The 15,993-nt window shown below is 42.3% G+C and overlaps 2 protein-coding genes and 1 long non-coding RNA gene across 17 annotated transcripts in view; 2 read left to right on the forward strand and 1 right to left on the reverse strand.

Annotated features, from left to right (window-relative positions):
* Positions 1 to 1,386: 1,386 nt before the first annotated feature.
* Positions 1,387 to 12,773, reverse strand: pign (phosphatidylinositol glycan anchor biosynthesis, class N). Its single transcript, XM_062379847.1, has 29 exons — positions 12,638 to 12,773; positions 11,537 to 11,785; positions 11,233 to 11,354; positions 10,864 to 10,962; positions 10,580 to 10,686; positions 10,281 to 10,405; positions 9,988 to 10,118; positions 9,750 to 9,869; positions 9,463 to 9,503; positions 9,278 to 9,337; positions 9,001 to 9,093; positions 8,787 to 8,842; positions 8,261 to 8,339; positions 7,896 to 8,078; positions 7,640 to 7,779; positions 7,448 to 7,547; positions 7,228 to 7,320; positions 6,433 to 6,524; positions 5,986 to 6,091; positions 5,774 to 5,882; positions 5,038 to 5,140; positions 4,843 to 4,945; positions 4,369 to 4,455; positions 4,147 to 4,202; positions 3,693 to 3,768; positions 3,148 to 3,221; positions 2,860 to 2,902; positions 2,374 to 2,426; positions 1,387 to 2,230 (listed from the first exon to the last, which is right to left on the reverse strand). The coding sequence occupies exons 2-29, from the start codon at positions 11,761 to 11,763 to the stop codon at positions 2,107 to 2,109; spliced, it is 2,802 nt and encodes a 933-aa protein (XP_062235831.1). The 5' UTR covers positions 11,764 to 11,785; positions 12,638 to 12,773; the 3' UTR covers positions 1,387 to 2,106.
* LOC133932934 (uncharacterized) lies at positions 5,789 to 11,678 on the forward strand. Of its 8 annotated transcripts, XR_009912005.1 has the most exons (7): positions 5,789 to 5,928; positions 6,438 to 6,627; positions 7,203 to 7,335; positions 8,619 to 9,893; positions 9,993 to 10,111; positions 11,213 to 11,330; positions 11,542 to 11,678. It is a non-coding gene; the product is annotated as an uncharacterized LOC133932934 (long non-coding RNA). The 8 variants fall into 8 exon arrangements; XR_009912003.1 differs by lacking the exon at positions 11,213 to 11,330; XR_009912008.1 differs by lacking the exons at positions 11,213 to 11,330; positions 11,542 to 11,678 and adding an exon at positions 7,849 to 8,019.
* Positions 12,774 to 13,332: 559 nt separating the features above from the next.
* Positions 13,333 to 15,993, forward strand: part of relch (RAB11 binding and LisH domain, coiled-coil and HEAT repeat containing) — a 30,573-nt gene continuing 27,912 nt past the window's right edge. For all 8 annotated transcript variants that reach the window (XR_009912000.1, XM_062379839.1, XM_062379840.1 and 5 more), the window contains exon 1: positions 13,333 to 13,862. Coding sequence is in view for 7 of the 8 variants with exons in the window: in XM_062379839.1 (XP_062235823.1) it covers positions 13,406 to 13,862 (457 nt within the window). In the remaining variant the exon portion in view is untranslated. The remainder of the gene's footprint in view (positions 13,863 to 15,993) is intronic.

A 15,993-nucleotide genomic window follows, 5' to 3' on the forward strand; every position in this document is an offset into this window, starting at 1 on the left:
AATCCAACTTAAATTTACTTGTTCAAACATTTCCTGCAGATCAGGGATGTAAAATAAAATGGACACCTAATTTAATCTCTATTTGACACTGTTCAAAATCTAAGAAGTGAAAGGGGATGTGGTGATGGAAGCTGCTGCTGTTGACAGATGTGTTACACCATGCACATCACAGTGAACTCTGCAGCCATTTAACAATGAAATAGAGCTGGAGACGTTATGGACGCTCATTGTATCCAGTGCAGGCTGCTGGGAAACTAAAGCTCAATGAGTTTGGTTTTTCTGCTTTATATTCACACCTAGATTGTCTCAGCCCTGCAAAGATGGCATTTGTTACATCACATACAATATACAACATACCTGAGCACGGTATATCATGTAGAACTGTGTAGAATTGAGAACAAACGGGTGAGTGGTGGCAGCTGATGGGGGATTAAGATGGCTTAGATATGCAATTTGCCTTCTCTCATACAGCAACATTACTGGCAATATAACCATCATTCAATTTTAATTACTGCTCCCTTTCCTTTATTATAAAGACTTTAAACATTGACACCGCTCTCCATTTATGTTAGACACTGTCATTTCTACTGAATCTTGTAAATATTTTTTATTTTGTTGAGGTGCTCTGTTACATGTTACGCCTAATTTTCTTGTCTCCTGGGGGAGAGTTCCGTCATTGTGGCCCTCTGGGGTTTATATGTTCTTTCCCTGCTAAAAGGGGTTTTCCTAGTTTTCCCTCACTCGTGTTGAAGGTTTATGATTTGTGAATATGGCCTATTTAAGTAAAATTGGATTTATTTATTGGTTAGATTGAACATATATGCTCCAATGTAAACATCTTTGCATCCTCCGCTCACTGCACAAATCTGATGACACCTGAAGGTGGTTATAAAATTACCTGTGAATGACAGTCTCAGTTTATGGGGGGGGTCACTCAAATTACAAGGTTCCACAAGGTCACAAGGTGAGGAACTGTTTGAAGGAACAAGGAACAGCTCAAGTGAGACTTTACAAAGAAAAGAGAGTGTCATGAGCATCAGAGGGGAACTGAGCATATAAGCTAACACACACAAACACACACAACAGTGGGTAGGTGTGTGAGAGCCATTTGATCAGCCTCTGTCCTTGAGATATGACGCCACACGCAAAAACTTCTAGTAGGATTATCTGTGGAAAATTGGTGTTTTGGCGACTGATCTGAAAGTGTGACGGGCGGTGCTGGAAGTCGACCTCTGCCAATAACATCCGCAAAGAAAATTGTTTCATTTGCAAAGTGAGTCAAAAACTGAAAAGATTAAAAGCATGAAAATAACCCTTTAGGAGCGTATTCTTTGGTCATGTGAAAACAAAACAAGTTTCTTAAGATGGGGCCAATGAACATTTCCGTTTGTTTTTACCTCTCTTTCAGTTTTATTGGTCCATACATAGTGACAATAAATTAAAACGGCATCATTTCCTATAAACAGGGTAATGTTTAGGCAGCTTTACAGGAAGCAGTTACAGACTTAAACAGTTATCCTTCTCGTGGATCATAAATCAACTCCCCCCGGCAAAGACATAATTCACGGTCAAATATTCAAGTAGTCTCAGTCAGTTCATCAATGATTAATGCTAAAGCAATGTGCTGGAGACACTGAGTGGGTGTAAAAAAAAATGAACAGTGCAAACAGTACCGTGCAAATGTCTTAGGCCGCTCTCGACTATGTTATATTAAAATGATCCATCTGAGATGACTTGAACGTTATTTAGTGCTTGAAATAACAAACGATAAAAAACTATAAACAATAAAACTTATTTGGAGACAAAAGTATATTCAACTAAGAATGAAAACCTGAAGCAAGTCCCTTTTACAGTCACGAGAAGTGGCTTTAAAGCATCTAACTAACATAGAAAACGTCAGTGGTGTAAGTGTTTTACACAGTATGATATATACTACTACTTCCTAATGCCCAATAACTACCATCAAGAGTCCTATAACAATACATCTTATCATATGTACACAAACCAGTTTAATGGAACAAATGCTTCATGAAAATATCTAAAAATTAAATAAAAATGTAACTTATGGAGTAACAAGCATTAGTGTGTGTGTGTGTAAATGCTAATTCAAGTGAAGTGCGACTTGTGTCTCCGCCACAAGATGAGTCTTTGTGAGGTGAGGATGTGTGTGACCACGCTGAGCAGCATCAGGAAGATGGTCATCGACATCACGATCACATAGTGGCTGATGCTGCGAGAGACAAAAGGAGTTGAGCATGGCGAAGTGCACTGTGTTAAAAACCAGGGGAGTGAAAGTAGAGAGGAGGGACGGTGTGTGTCTGAGACAAGTTATTAATTAAGACCTGGATGCCGTGCGTTTCCCAGTTAGCTTACCTCGTTCCAATGTCCAACCAGCTGCCGTAGTCCTGCACCAGGAAGAAAAAGTGCTGAGGGAAAGAAGAGGGAATTAAAGTTGAATGTTTATCTGATGTTCATGTCGAGACAAACAGGGAGAGGAGGAACGTTTTTGAGAAAGTATGGTAGAGAGAAACTTTAGTTTCCTTTTTCATTTTAAGAGTAAAGTAAAAATGTTGAGACTAAACTTGGAATTCCAAGATTCAAATCAAACTTTTATGAATCAATAAAATGAACACGTATGGCTGCCTCTCCAAAACACCAACATTTCAACTTAATACTTGAAATGCATAAAGATCTCCACTTATCTTTCGCTCTTTTATTCCGACATTAGTTTTTATATTCATACATTTCCTTTTTATTCCTGGAATATAAAAAGATAGTTTTTCTTTAATCTGATTCTAATCTGATTCTTCTGTAGGAGAGAAAACATCAGAGTGCATAAAACCAACGAGGAAGACTTGCCAGAGCCATCAGGTCGGAGATGACCAGGACTATGAGGAACAAACTGGAAGAGAAGAGGAAAGAATAAAGGGAAAGAATGTAGGAAATCATTATTAGCGGGTTGTGTTAAATCGTCCAAAACAGCACGTATCTAGTTAATGTACAGCAGGGACAACAGAGTTACTTCCCACTTCACAAGAAAATCAACAACAGACAAGGAAGACTGCAATGAAAATAGCTGCTTGAGATAAAGTACGTGATAAAGTGTGCACAGTGTCACAACATCTGTCTGTTGGAGCGAGAGGTTACCTTCTGGCCGAAAGCTGTGTCACAACTTGGATGGTCTCAAATGTGCACATTACTATGATGAATGGAATGATCACCTGCAAGAGGAAAGAAAGAAGTTGAAGATTGCATCATTACGTCTAGAGGATTTGAATTGATGGAGAACGGTGCTACGGCTACTTCTGGCGATTTGACTTCACAATCACGCAGCGAGACACAGTTAAAAGATATTTATATAGATCTCCTGGCTAGATGCACTCATTGTCTTTCTAACTTTACATCTACGTCAGCGTAACTTTTCATGCCGTGTCCTCACACGGGGTCACGTTGACACGTTCTTGACATTTGACTGTCAGGTTTACAGAAAAAGACTCTGACATCAGCGTTCCGACGTCCAGCCCCTTTGTAACATGTCAGGGAAATGTCCAGGCTTCAGTGCATGTCTGAACGCAGCTCAGCACACCCCCTCTTTCTGGTAAACTTGTCTCTTGAGCTTATAAAAAAAAAGCGATGTGAAACATTCCCAAACAGAGCGTATATTGTCAAATGTAGTGTTTGCAACATGGTACCTTCCACATCATCAGTCCTCCCATGATGAAGGGGTTGAACACAGTCAGGAAACAATAAACGGATGCTGGGTCAAAACTGGATTAAAGAATAAAAGACACAGAGGAAGTGACAAATCAACAGAGTGAATCCACAGTTACCAGAATCTTTAAACATTCAGACCACAGCGACATGTTGAGGGGATTCATTTCTTGATGAGCTTTAAAGTACAGACTGAGCATGTAAACTAAAGGCAGACAAGCTGGTCTTAAAAATACAAAAGAGAACTAAGAGTCAGTGCTGAGGTTTCAAAGACGATTGTATTCAAATGATGCATTGCTAGTATTTTAAAAAGCACACTCATACCAGACTTTCATTTCCCCCCCCACACTGAAACCAAGTCCACCCACATACCCCCTCCCCATAAACACACACAACTTCCTGCCATTTACCACACACACACACACAAAGACATACCTGTTAATGGAGGCTATGTTCCCTGTTCCGAAGAAAGCTGTTATTATAAAAAATACCTGAAAAAATGTAGGGTTAAGGAAAGAGCTAAAATAGAGCATGAAAACATTAAATTATTTTATATTACACAATTCAAATTTTGCTGGATTTTGTTGGACAACTTCAGAATAAACTGGTGCCAGTCTATGTGATTTTAGCTGATGCTCCTTTTGCAAATGTGGATACGAAGAAATAAGATCTTCTGATGTCATCCAACTTCAGATGTCGGATCTTGGCGATGTCAATGTTTGCGGAGAAATCAATAGTGGAGAGCTGAAAGAAAACCACACACACACACACACAAACACACTCACACACACAATAATCTGAGACCTCATCTACAATACGTAGAGATTTATGTAAACCTTCTCCACAGATTACAGTATGTTATCTGTGTTGATATCTTATGTTATATAAATAAGTGACAATATAATATAAAAGATGATACAGTCTGTTACAGCATGTGTCTGTAAGAAATGTGGTTGTTGCTGCTATATAGAGTTGATAAGATTGACCCACTTAAAATAAATCTACTAAACTCTACTTGAAGAACCTATGTGTTTTCTGCATTAAAAAATAAATAGGATACAAAAGTAACAATAACTTGACACTGCTCTACCAAATCTATCAGACTCAGATACAAACTCATACTGGTCGTACCTCCTGCCTGCCAGAGACACCCTGTGCAAGCATGGCTTCCTGCTCAATGTTGATCCACACAAACATAAGCCAAGATAACACAGGGAGGAACAAGGCCTCTGACCTAGTTTGGGAGAAAGCATACACATTAGAAGAGAAGTCGAATCCCGATCTCCACGGCTGCATTGGGGTTTCAGGTGGAATGTCACGTCCTACCCGGTGCTGAGCAGCAGGTACGTGGCCGTGAGAGAGAGGAATATGCTGAGGAGTCGATGGAAGAGCCGAGTAGAGCTCAACAATGGAACCAGTATGGACGAGCCTGAGGAGAGAGAGGTACGTGCTGGGCCTTAGAGCAGTAAGGGCAAATGCTGCAGTACAGGATGTGATACAGATTGTAACTGACAAAAAATAATCAATATCTATAGCATATGCGGGGGCAGTTATTTTTCTAGTGCATCATTTGTAAGGCCCAGTTATATGCAAGAGGCCAAATAATTTGCAGCAGGATGAAAAACATGTAGTGCCAAAAAGATTCTATAATTAAAAAGGTGCATTGCTGAGGTGTTCCAAATATTCTGCTGTGAGCCACAATCTTAAATGTGAAAGAAATTTAGACAACTGACAATTAGAAAATGATTCACTCTTGGATATGGTGACTCGTTTTACCAACAGCAGCCTGGAAAAAATCCTTAGTTTGCACTTTTATCCAACAACAGTGTCTTTTTAGGGAAAGCAATTTGTTGTTTTCCACTTGGAAAAAATCCCTGCGCTTAAGCTCAAAAAGTGCTGTGCACTGTAAATAAAAACTGTAATTAAATTTATAATATTTAAATATGACCAAAATTCGACATTTAATATCATCTCCCCAGGGAATTCGAAGGTGTCGTAATGGATCTCATGTCCTCATGTTGCGCTCGCCCACGCACCCCCCCCCCCCCCCCCCCACACCTACCTAACGTGGTCCAGCTGATGATCTGATTGAGAAGCGGCAGGCCCTGCTTTTGCTGCAGGCTGGAGTGTGTGAGCGAGGGCACGTACGCGCACACTGCCACATGGAGCATCTGTGGAGTTTTGTCACAGGCACAACTTCAGAATAAATAAATTCAGGTACGCAATCACACACAAACACACACACACACACTGCATGACATGTGCTGCAGTTACCTGGGTAATAAACTGCTGTCTGTCACCGAAGCTCAGCGGCGTTCTCTGTCTCGATGACCAGAGGTAACAGGCTGACGTGAAGAGGGCGAGCACACCTGCACAGGTCCTGAGCAGACAAACAGAATAAGATATTTTAGTTTAGCATAGGGCTTCATTTTGCACAGGTTAAATTAGCAGCTATGTTCCCGACTCGTCCATTAATCAAAGTCCTTCGTGATTTTTAGGTGAATACAATATCGTGAGGCTTTTTCAGTAGTTGTTTAAAAGTGAATGTTTCATAACATATACAAGTAGCTTGTCCACAATTGTCACAATCTGAACTCATCGCTCTCTGATGACAGTTAAGATTTCAATAGAGAAGATCCTTCTCACTGACCTGAATGTGGCTTTTGAGTTGTTTGTTTTTATACATTGTGATAAACTGAAAGTAACACAGGAAGCACTCACACCAGATGGATGTTGGCCTCTCTACCGACAACCGGCATCAGGGGGAAAAGAGCCAAAAACAAGCAGCCGAGAAACCAGCTCAAAGAGCGGAGCTACATGGGGACAGAAACAACAAGTTCATATGGTTAGAGGCTGCATGTCAATTCATCAGAGGTTTCACTGAGGATAAATAAGTGCCAGGAGGTCAGACCAGGAGTAAGTTAAAAAATGACTGTTTTCATATTATTGAGTGGAATCATCATTTTTGTTTGTTTGTTCATTTGATTATCAACTCAGATTTGCTGAAGCACCTAAAATGCAGTTAAAGACAAATGGATCGACAGATATTTTTTTTTGAGAATAAGAATTTAAATGGATAGTATTTCCAGTCCGGGACAGAGGACTCACTGTAGCAAGAGGTGATCAAGTGTCAAATCATACAAACACCCCTCGTAAAATCAAGACGATTGCCAAATGTTAAAAATCAATGGTATAACATAGTAATTACACATTTGTGTCAGTTAGATTCTCTCAATGTGATTTTGAGGCCTTAAAAAGGAGTGACTTATCACCTTTAAACCTTTAAGCAGCCGTCGGTCATGACTTATGTAATTCAGAAATTCTGATCCGTGTATACTCCATCTCCTGTTACCACATTCCCTGATGACGCATCAGTTTCCGTCACCTTCCGTCATCAAAATATTCAAATATCATTACTTTTCCTGGCGTACATGCAGTGTCTAGTACATTTTTTCCCACCAAAATTTCTTCTTCTTCATCTTTAACCTTAGGAGCCATAATCTTTGACATGGTTACCTTGGCCTTCCCGAAAAGTCCCGACATGAAGGGCCAGAGGGATAGGACAGCCAGGCCCACAGTCAGCATGGCGCGATGGAAGAAGCTCACCACCTGGGGGCAGCAAAGGTGAACTGTCAGCCACAGAACAGAGGATATAGATAATTGTAGGTTTTAGATTCTGTCGTAGGTAGAAAATATGCATCTAGCTGTACATTAGAAAACCATCAAAGACACCTACCAGCAACTCAATCCCAAATGCCACCAGCACAAAATAGCCCAAACATTTCCACAGTGGAAGAGCAGGCGCCGACTTGATCAGATCTTTCAGAGTGCCTGACCTGAAGTGGATCATTTATACAATTATTTTTCAGTAAGAAAATTGAGAAAAGAACAAGAACTCTCCAAAGACACTTTGGTGAGTGTCACTCACTCTTTCAGGACAGAGTACCATACAGGGACCGGCAGCAGGCAGTAGATATAATAGGTAATCGGGCTCCTTTGGACCAGCAGGAACCCAGAGATCACTACAGTCACACATAGACACAGCCTCTCCAGGGTATAGCTGCGAGTCTGCAATATGCACACACACTGGGGCGTTACCAAACAATGTGACTGTGAGACACATTTGTTTCCCTTAAGCTTATTTTGCCGGCCGGGCAGCGGGATTATATATTGAGCGCCCTGACCTGGTTGAGGAGACTGGGGTGTCTGTGGAGGCTGGCGTGAGTCTTCAGGATGACCATGACAACATATGAGGTCCAGCCTACAAATCCCAGCACCACACTGCAGCCCAGGAAGAACCTGTCGTAGGTATGGTAGTACGCCAGGCCCTCCAAGGAGCGGGAGATCAGAGACTTGCACAGAGAGATCTGAGAGGAGACCAGGAAAAGGAAGAGGAGTTTGTTAAGAGTATGGTGGTCAAACAGACATAAATGTGTTTAATTTCACTTTATGTGTGTATTTCTAAAGCTAGTTTGGGCTTAAGTTTTATTTCAAGTCCTATATCATATGAGCTAACATCTAATACTATGTTGGGTATTACAATACTCACGGCATCTCCGTACTTCTCCAGCTGAATCAGTATTCTAGCCTTGTGGGTGAACTCTGCTTGTTTTGACTCAGTCAGCTGTCTGGGAAAATACAAAAAGAGACCAAGCAATAAAGATAGACTGAAATTGCATTTGAAATGGCATCTTAGACACAATGTGTCCATGAATGTAGATTTCTCAGTAGCTGCCATCTGGTTAATGTTCTTACTAAAATGTATTTCTGAATCCACACTCTCGTTGTGACCGAAGACTGACACAAGTCCCTGGTACACATGCTGTGATGAATAGTCAATTTGATTTATTAAAAGCTATATATTTAAGTTTTCTCTGCAGCTGAACGTGTGTTTTTTTGTGCCAAAGTCAGGTAATGACGACTGTCGCTGCAGTGGTGAGACCGGCTGATGTGGCGCTGACTGTTTAGCAAATTGTGTTTCCCATTGCTGAACCCACAATGTTTGTGGTACATTGGTAAGTAAAAAGTTTTTTAACTCACTTGCTGATGATCATTATTTAACTTATTGTACTTACTGATATGGGGTGAAGAGAAAGGACAAGGTTGTCTCCTTTTTCTGGGTCATTTTCATCTAGAAAATAAATATATACAACTCAGTTACCATAAACCACCTTCCATGTGCTTCAGCACTATTTATAACTTGAAAGATAAGAAGCTTCCCGCAATTCCTGACCAATATTAATAACAGTAATATTATATCAGCAGCAGCAGAGATGAATGCTGCCATACCTTGAATTGCTGTAGTACTTGAATGGCGTTAGTGTACATGCTCTCTGCTTTGAACAGGTCACTGTTGTTCAGGTAGAGAAGAGGCAAAACCCCCTGTAATGACACAAATACACATGAAGATGAGCATAAAGTCATAAAAACTGAAGAATTATCTTTTTAGAAAATATTATAAACTCACATGAGAATTTCTACAACTGAACAGATTTTCACAGCCACCTAAAGGTTCTTACAAAATAAAGGTCAGAAAAATGTAGCTCTGTCTTATCTCTAAACTTACAACTGAGTTGACAGGAAAGGGCACGCCGATGAGAGAAGCCATGAGGGGAGCAATGTCCGCCTGCAGAAAACAAACAAAAACGATTTCACTTCGCCCTTTGTCCTTCAGTTGTATCACTGCTTTCACACACTGTAAATGTAGTGACCCTGATTCCTGTTACTGTCGTGCTAGGCCACGGGTCTTACCTGACTGACGTCCGCCCTGTGGAGGTGCTCCAGTTTCCAATCTGAGAGAAACGGAGGGGAATAGAGACAGGAAAGAATACAAATCAATAAAAGTATATAGTATAATACATTTTTTCCAAAATGTTGCTCTGCCTTACAAGTGATATTCAGCATATTGTCCTATGTTTTAAACTGCACACAAATAATTGCTCTAAGTTGGTGTCCTAGGTGGGTCCTAAAAACAGCTTTAAACTGTTTGAGAGACCTTTAAGTAAAGCGGCTCTGATTACAGTGCATGGGTTTAGCACCTTGAAGGTAGCCATCGTCATACAGTTGGGGTTCAGTGACTCTACGAGCCCTTTGGACTCCAGCTCCCCACACCACTAGAGGGGTGAGCGTCTCAGAGGGATGCCCTGCACCGTGAGAGCCTGCAAGGAAACACACACACAAATGTAAACATCCACAAACTTCAACAAAACGCTTTAAAGACTTGAATGAATTCACTCCGATGCTGAGTTAAAGCTCTGTCATTGTTTTTTTTCTCACCCCAGTTTGTCATGCCATGATCAGAGGTGAACACGTAGGCTGTTCTGCCATCATAACCAAAGAATTCCTCCACTATGGACACCAGCTCAGCCACACCAGTGTCAACTAAAGCAATGTTATCCAGGTACTCCCTGAAGACACAGTATACATATAAATACACACGAGATATCCAACCTGACTGCTAAATTAGATGCTGCTTTGAAGGAGTATGTTATTTAATTTGTTTTAATGAAGAGTAAAATCAAATTGAATATGAACTACAACAAGGAATATGAAAATAAAGTGTCCCATACGGCGACATCGGTCTGTGAGCGTGGCCGTTGGTGTCGATGCCGAGCAGATGCAGGAAGAAGACGTTCTTATCCTCCAGGACACTGGCCCTCAGACTGGAGTTAGACTTTGCCGTCTGAAAGAACGACTGTTGAGAGGAAGAAAGAAAAATAAATCTGATTTATTCTAGAGAGCGATGAGGAAATCCCCACTACAGAGATCTGTCTGGGATTGTTTCCCTCTTTGAACAACAGACCTATTATTGGTCATTACTTAGAACGTTAATTATTCATCACTATCATTCGTATTTGTACTACCATACTTTGACTTGAGTGAACACCCAAGTGTCAAGCCTGGAGGCATCAGTGGAGGCAAAGTCCTCCTCCGCTGCTGGGTACGTGTGGGTGTGCACATGGTCTCCACTGGCACCTGGGAGAAAAACCAATGAGATTCATTATTTTGTTCCTTTTATTGTTTACGCTCATGTTACCTACTGTACCTGCAAAAATGTGTTTCTAAGTTTGATCTATGATCTCTTGTTAATATTGAATATTGAGGCTTTTGTGTGCACGCGTGTGTGTTTGTGTGTGTGCTGTGCTTTTGTACCTTGGGCAAACATCGGCAGAATATCAGGGCTGCCCCAGCACCAGGTGTGCCTGCTCTCATTAAACACAGAGTCAAACTCAACAGGATTCTCCTTCCAGCCTGAACAAAGAGAAACACACACACACACACACACACACACACACACACACACACACACACACACACACACACACACACACACACACACACACACACACACACACACACACACACACACACACACACACACACACACACACACACACACACACACACACACACACACACACACACACACAGCTTGTGAGCAAAACACTCCAACCATTAATCTTTCGCATTGATTTTTTTCTTCTTTCCGTATTGGACTCAGAAACACACATGTGGATTTACCTTTAGCGACAGCACTAACATCCTCATAGAAGCCTGCGATGAGAGCAACGTGACCAGGTCGAGACTCAGTGGGCACACGCGTGTGAGACACACCCCAGGTGCCTGTCTCCTCCATCACACTCCTGATATTAAGAAACACACATGCATACACACACCAGTTACTTAGGTTTTGTGCACAAACTATGAAAAAAGACAGAGTATGACAGCAACACACACACACTTTTTGCAAATGTATATACTGCTTATTATAGGAATGGACTAATTAAACACATACACAGATATTTTTTGATATTAGCTTCCCCACCTCAGGAACGGGGCCCTGGTTGAGCCATTGGGGAGTAAGGTGAAGAGACTGTCCGCTCGGAGGCCATCGGCCACCAGTAACACCAGTCTGGAGGCGGGTGGGGCCAGCGGTATAGCCTGGGGCGTCATGCCGTGGACCAGGGGGGAGGTGAAGTAGATGTCGAAGATAGAAATAAAGAAGATCACGTGGACCGTCAGTCCGACCAGGAAGAAGGTGATCATCCTCATTTTGCCGGTTGGCCAGAACAACCTGAAGACGGAGGTGGAAAGAGGAAGGATTTCATGTATCTTGAGGTGAAACAACATGAGAAATAAAAACAAAAAATATTATAATACTCAGTTATACAGTTACATTCATTAACAAAAAGAGAGAATTAGTCATTAAAAAGGCTCAGCATCGTTTATGAATTCTATCAAAATATCTAAAGTGTTATTACATATTATACTTGATTCAAAAATGTATTTAGTGTCATTTTTGTTTTACTGAATCACGTTAATCTCTTCTGATATAAGCAATTTGATAAAAATTATGTTTCAAACCTGAATTTGTTTTATGTGGTATTTGGAGATGTTTCAGAAACAGACATTATTAACTTCATTCTTTTGTTTGTTTAAAAAAAAGCAGAAAATGGGAATTCTTTGAGCATTTATCGATTTAGAAGGTTTATTATGCCTTACTTCAGCTTTGAAGGATAGGTTCTCAAGAAATTACTTACAATTTAATTTATCTATTTATTTTGTGATTTTGCTCATTTCCTTTTTCATACATAATTAGGTTGTGGTGCCTGTGTGATGACGGATGATGGATGTATCAGTCTGATTTTGGATAGTTTAGGGTGATTTAAGTGTTGAGTTGATTTGTGTGTGTATTGTTTTTGTCTGATCTCTGGTGAATTGTGTTACTTAGGTTCAGCATCATGTAAATATGTTAAGCTATATTTCCCAACGCATAGGCCAAAACAATCCTTCTGTCACCATTGACCAACCTGCACAAACAATGACTTCTCCATATTGATTTCTTAACATTTCCACTGGCCTCAACACACTGACAGACGTGAAATCTGACGTGACTCAGCGAAAGAGGCCATGAAACGAGTCTTACCTGTTCGTAACGTCAGCGAGATCCCACCACACAACCGGAGGATACCGTCTCGTTAACGAATGAATGGATGAGCCGAATAATCTACTTCCATTTCACCTATTCCCCTTTTAACACACTGATTCAACTTCCATTTTATCGTCGTAAATCCCCAATTACAGACACGGCGACACCGACAGGCTGTTGCGGCTATTGCTGTGGTCAAACAGATCAACGTAATCTGTACGTTTCCTAAACCAAGTGTCCTTCTTTTAAGAAGATTACTTCAAGAAACACAGGAGCCACGAGCGTCAACTTCCTTGTTGTGACTGACGTTGACCTGTGAACCCCGCAGCGGAATTGTGGGTAATGTAGTTTAAATATGTATCACCCAGGGCGCTTTTCTTATAAATAAATGACGTCTGTAGTAATGTTGATGCTTTGATTTGTGCGATGTTATTTGTGTCACAGTAAAGAAGAAGAATAAAATGTTATTTCCACATGTTGCGATTCTTTGACACATCGGCTGCCTCCGCCTGCGTGTTGTCAACCGGGCCCTGCCCAGTTTTCCCTTCAGTCTCCGGTATCCAATCATTTCCCAGAGTCTCGTCAAAGAGGCGGGATTTGAGCTTAACACGCTTGGAATCTGACCAATCGTGGCCATGTATTCTTTTCCTCTTGTCAAAATCTTCCAACCACAGCCCAGCTAGCCACAGCTCCATTCAGGAAGAAGCGGTTCTGATTAGCCTAGCTGGCTTTCAGGCTGCTGGAAGTCTTTATCGTTCACAAAAGATGGCGTCGGTCAACCCGTTTAATCTCAGCGACTCCGAGGAGGAGGCTGAGCGGCGCCCGAATGAGACGGTTGACACAGCGAGGAGCCCGCGCCGCGGAACTCCGGGGCCGCCGCCGCCTGGCAACCCTTTCTCCCCGCCCGCAGACGCCGAACCCCCGACGCTGCTGCTGTCCAGCAACCGAACGAGCCCCAGTGGCGAGGGCATCTCGCTGTCGGCCGCGGCGAGCTCCGCGATGGCAGGCAGCGCCGAGACGCGGGTGTCGGTGGACGTCATCGCCGCTCAGCTGTTGCGGGACCAGTACATCCTCACGGCCCTGGAGCTCCACACCGAGCTCCTGGAGGCGGGCAGGGAGCTCCCGAGGCTGAGGGATTATTTCTCCAACCCCGGCAACTTCGAGCGACAGAGCGGCACACCGCCCGCCAAGGACCAGGTCCTCGGACCCGGGGGGCCACTGAGTAAGTACCCGCTGTCAGCTAGGTCCCTATTTAACCCCCACCAGCTAGCTAACATTAGCGTAAAAACATTGGATGTGGAAAGCCAGTCGATCGTGAGCTACCCGCCTCCTGCACCTGTCATCCTGGACCTGTACTCCTGGTGGAGCAGGGTCGAGAGCCAACAAGCGGGTTTTGTGTGTCAGATGTGTTGTCTGACACAAACTGGAGCATCTAGGAAATCCGATGAGGATCCATCACAGTGTTCAGTATCTGACAGAAGATGATTTGCGAAGAGGGATTCCTGATACTGGGTCGGGCCTATTGTGATCGACCTGCTGTAATACAGCCCCTGGTAGAACAAACAGGTTTCTTTAGGCAACTTGGAGGTCAAAGGTCAGGAGATATTACTCTAAAGGTCAGACAGAAACAAAACAAAAAGATGAGGCTTCGTGTCCAGGGTCAGGGAGATGAGTGATTGTTTTTAGTTTGCAGTGTCAAGGATGTACAACTGGTAGCATCCCCTCCCACTACTGCCAGTATGGAAGAACTGACAGCGAAATGTGGTGGATAAACAACGTCTGGACCAATATGCAAACATTGCATGCAAATGGTAACCATGGTGACATCCCATGCCTCAAATGAGGTGTGCAGGAGTAGCAGCACCACACACCTCAACTACACTCAAACCACAGCAACTTTGCATTAAAGGAATCCAGTGTTTAATAATATGTGATTTTTATGACGTGCTTTGTCTTCACATTTTATTTTTAATACCGGACGCTCTCTATGAGTGGAGATTTTACTGGAAATGACCGAGTCACTTGTTATTCACCTATGCAGCGATTGGTACTGGCTCATTAATGTATCTTAGGTCCAGGAGAGTAAGGAAGAGAAGGATGTCTGATCCAAGTTGGATGGAGGGTGACACTTCCACACCGTCTTTAAAACAAATAGCAGGATACACTAAAGGCTGTCAAACAAATTAACTATTAAACTATATACAAGGGCTTACAGTCACCCTCATTTAAATTGCCTCTGGAAAAATCAGGTGTCTGGTTTTTCTTAGCGAGAAAATAAATATCCCTTTTTAGTATTTCGCAAAACTGACAGTGGTATGTGCTGTGTTGTGCTGCGACATGTCTCCTGGCAGAATTCACTCTCACCTAGTTCAGGATTCAAATCAGTATTTGAATTTACTTGTAGCTTCGCTCAGTGTTGCAACATTGGACATTTATATTCATTAATTGAATTGCAGGCTGAGCAAAAAGTCAAATGAGGATTTTTCACTGTATAAGCACCTGAGGGAGCTCCACAGTTTATGCAGGAGAAGGAGAGGATGAGGTTTTATTCACATCAGATTTCTCCTCCTTCATTGAGATGCAGTAGCACTGGAAATCCGTCTAATGGCTCAGGAGATTGCTGTGTAGTCCCGATTGTAGGTCGAGGCAACTGGCCTGAGGCTAGCTCCAGCAGCAACCTGTCAGATTCACTGCATCCATTGTCTGTCAGTATGAACCTCACCCAGTAGAATTAGGCAAACAGGCTTTCTGGTTAACTACAGCAGCACACACTGTCATGTGTGAGCTCTCGCAGCTGCATTGTCCAACTAACAATCCCTCAGACATTTTTGGAGCAAGGTAACAGAATGAATGTTTAACGATGATGTCTTTGAAAAGCATGACAGGGCCTGACAGCACTCCTGTTGGGAAACTGACCGTAAGGTCATGGAGAAACGGTTATCACTCTCTCACTGGCTTTGGTTGAGAGCAGAGGCTCAAGTATAAAGTCCTGGAGGAAGCTGATAACTCAGATATGCCATATGCAGACAGAAATAAACAGTTGATGTGATAGAAAGCAGTAGACTCAGCCCAAGGCCATGTTACTTGTCTTCCCAGTATGATAGTCTGGACCTCATGTGATCACGGGAATGATTTGTTTCCTCATGTTCGAAGCTTGAAGGGCAGGATTCCACGGTTGAGCTGCAAAATTTAGATACAGTTAAGTAGTTTATGAGGAGGAAGGGATACCGATAGACTATCCAATGTCTTCTGTTGGTGACAGAGCAAGTCGTGGTTTTCCCATGTTTTTCTCCGAACAATAGAACCACATTAAACTGTGATTCTAAAGGATTTAACACTATGGACCGTTACAT

This window comes from Platichthys flesus, chromosome 21 (assembly GCF_949316205.1).
Source record: "Platichthys flesus chromosome 21, fPlaFle2.1, whole genome shotgun sequence".
NCBI classification, from domain to species: domain Eukaryota; kingdom Metazoa; phylum Chordata; class Actinopteri; order Pleuronectiformes; family Pleuronectidae; genus Platichthys; species Platichthys flesus.

Excerpts from the sequence above, each read along its gene's own strand:
- pign (XM_062379847.1), bottom strand. The coding sequence starts at position 11,763 with ATGAGGATGATCACCTTCTTCCTGGTCGGACTGACGGTCCACGTGATC. Across the intron at positions 10,963-11,232 it reads TGTTAGTGCTGTCGCTAAAG|GCTGGAAGGAGAATCCTGTT; the intron begins GTAAATCCACAT and ends CTCTTTGTTCAG. Across the intron at positions 7,548-7,639 it reads TGGTACTCTGTCCTGAAAGA|GTCAGGCACTCTGAAAGATC; the intron begins GTGAGTGACACT and ends GATCCACTTCAG.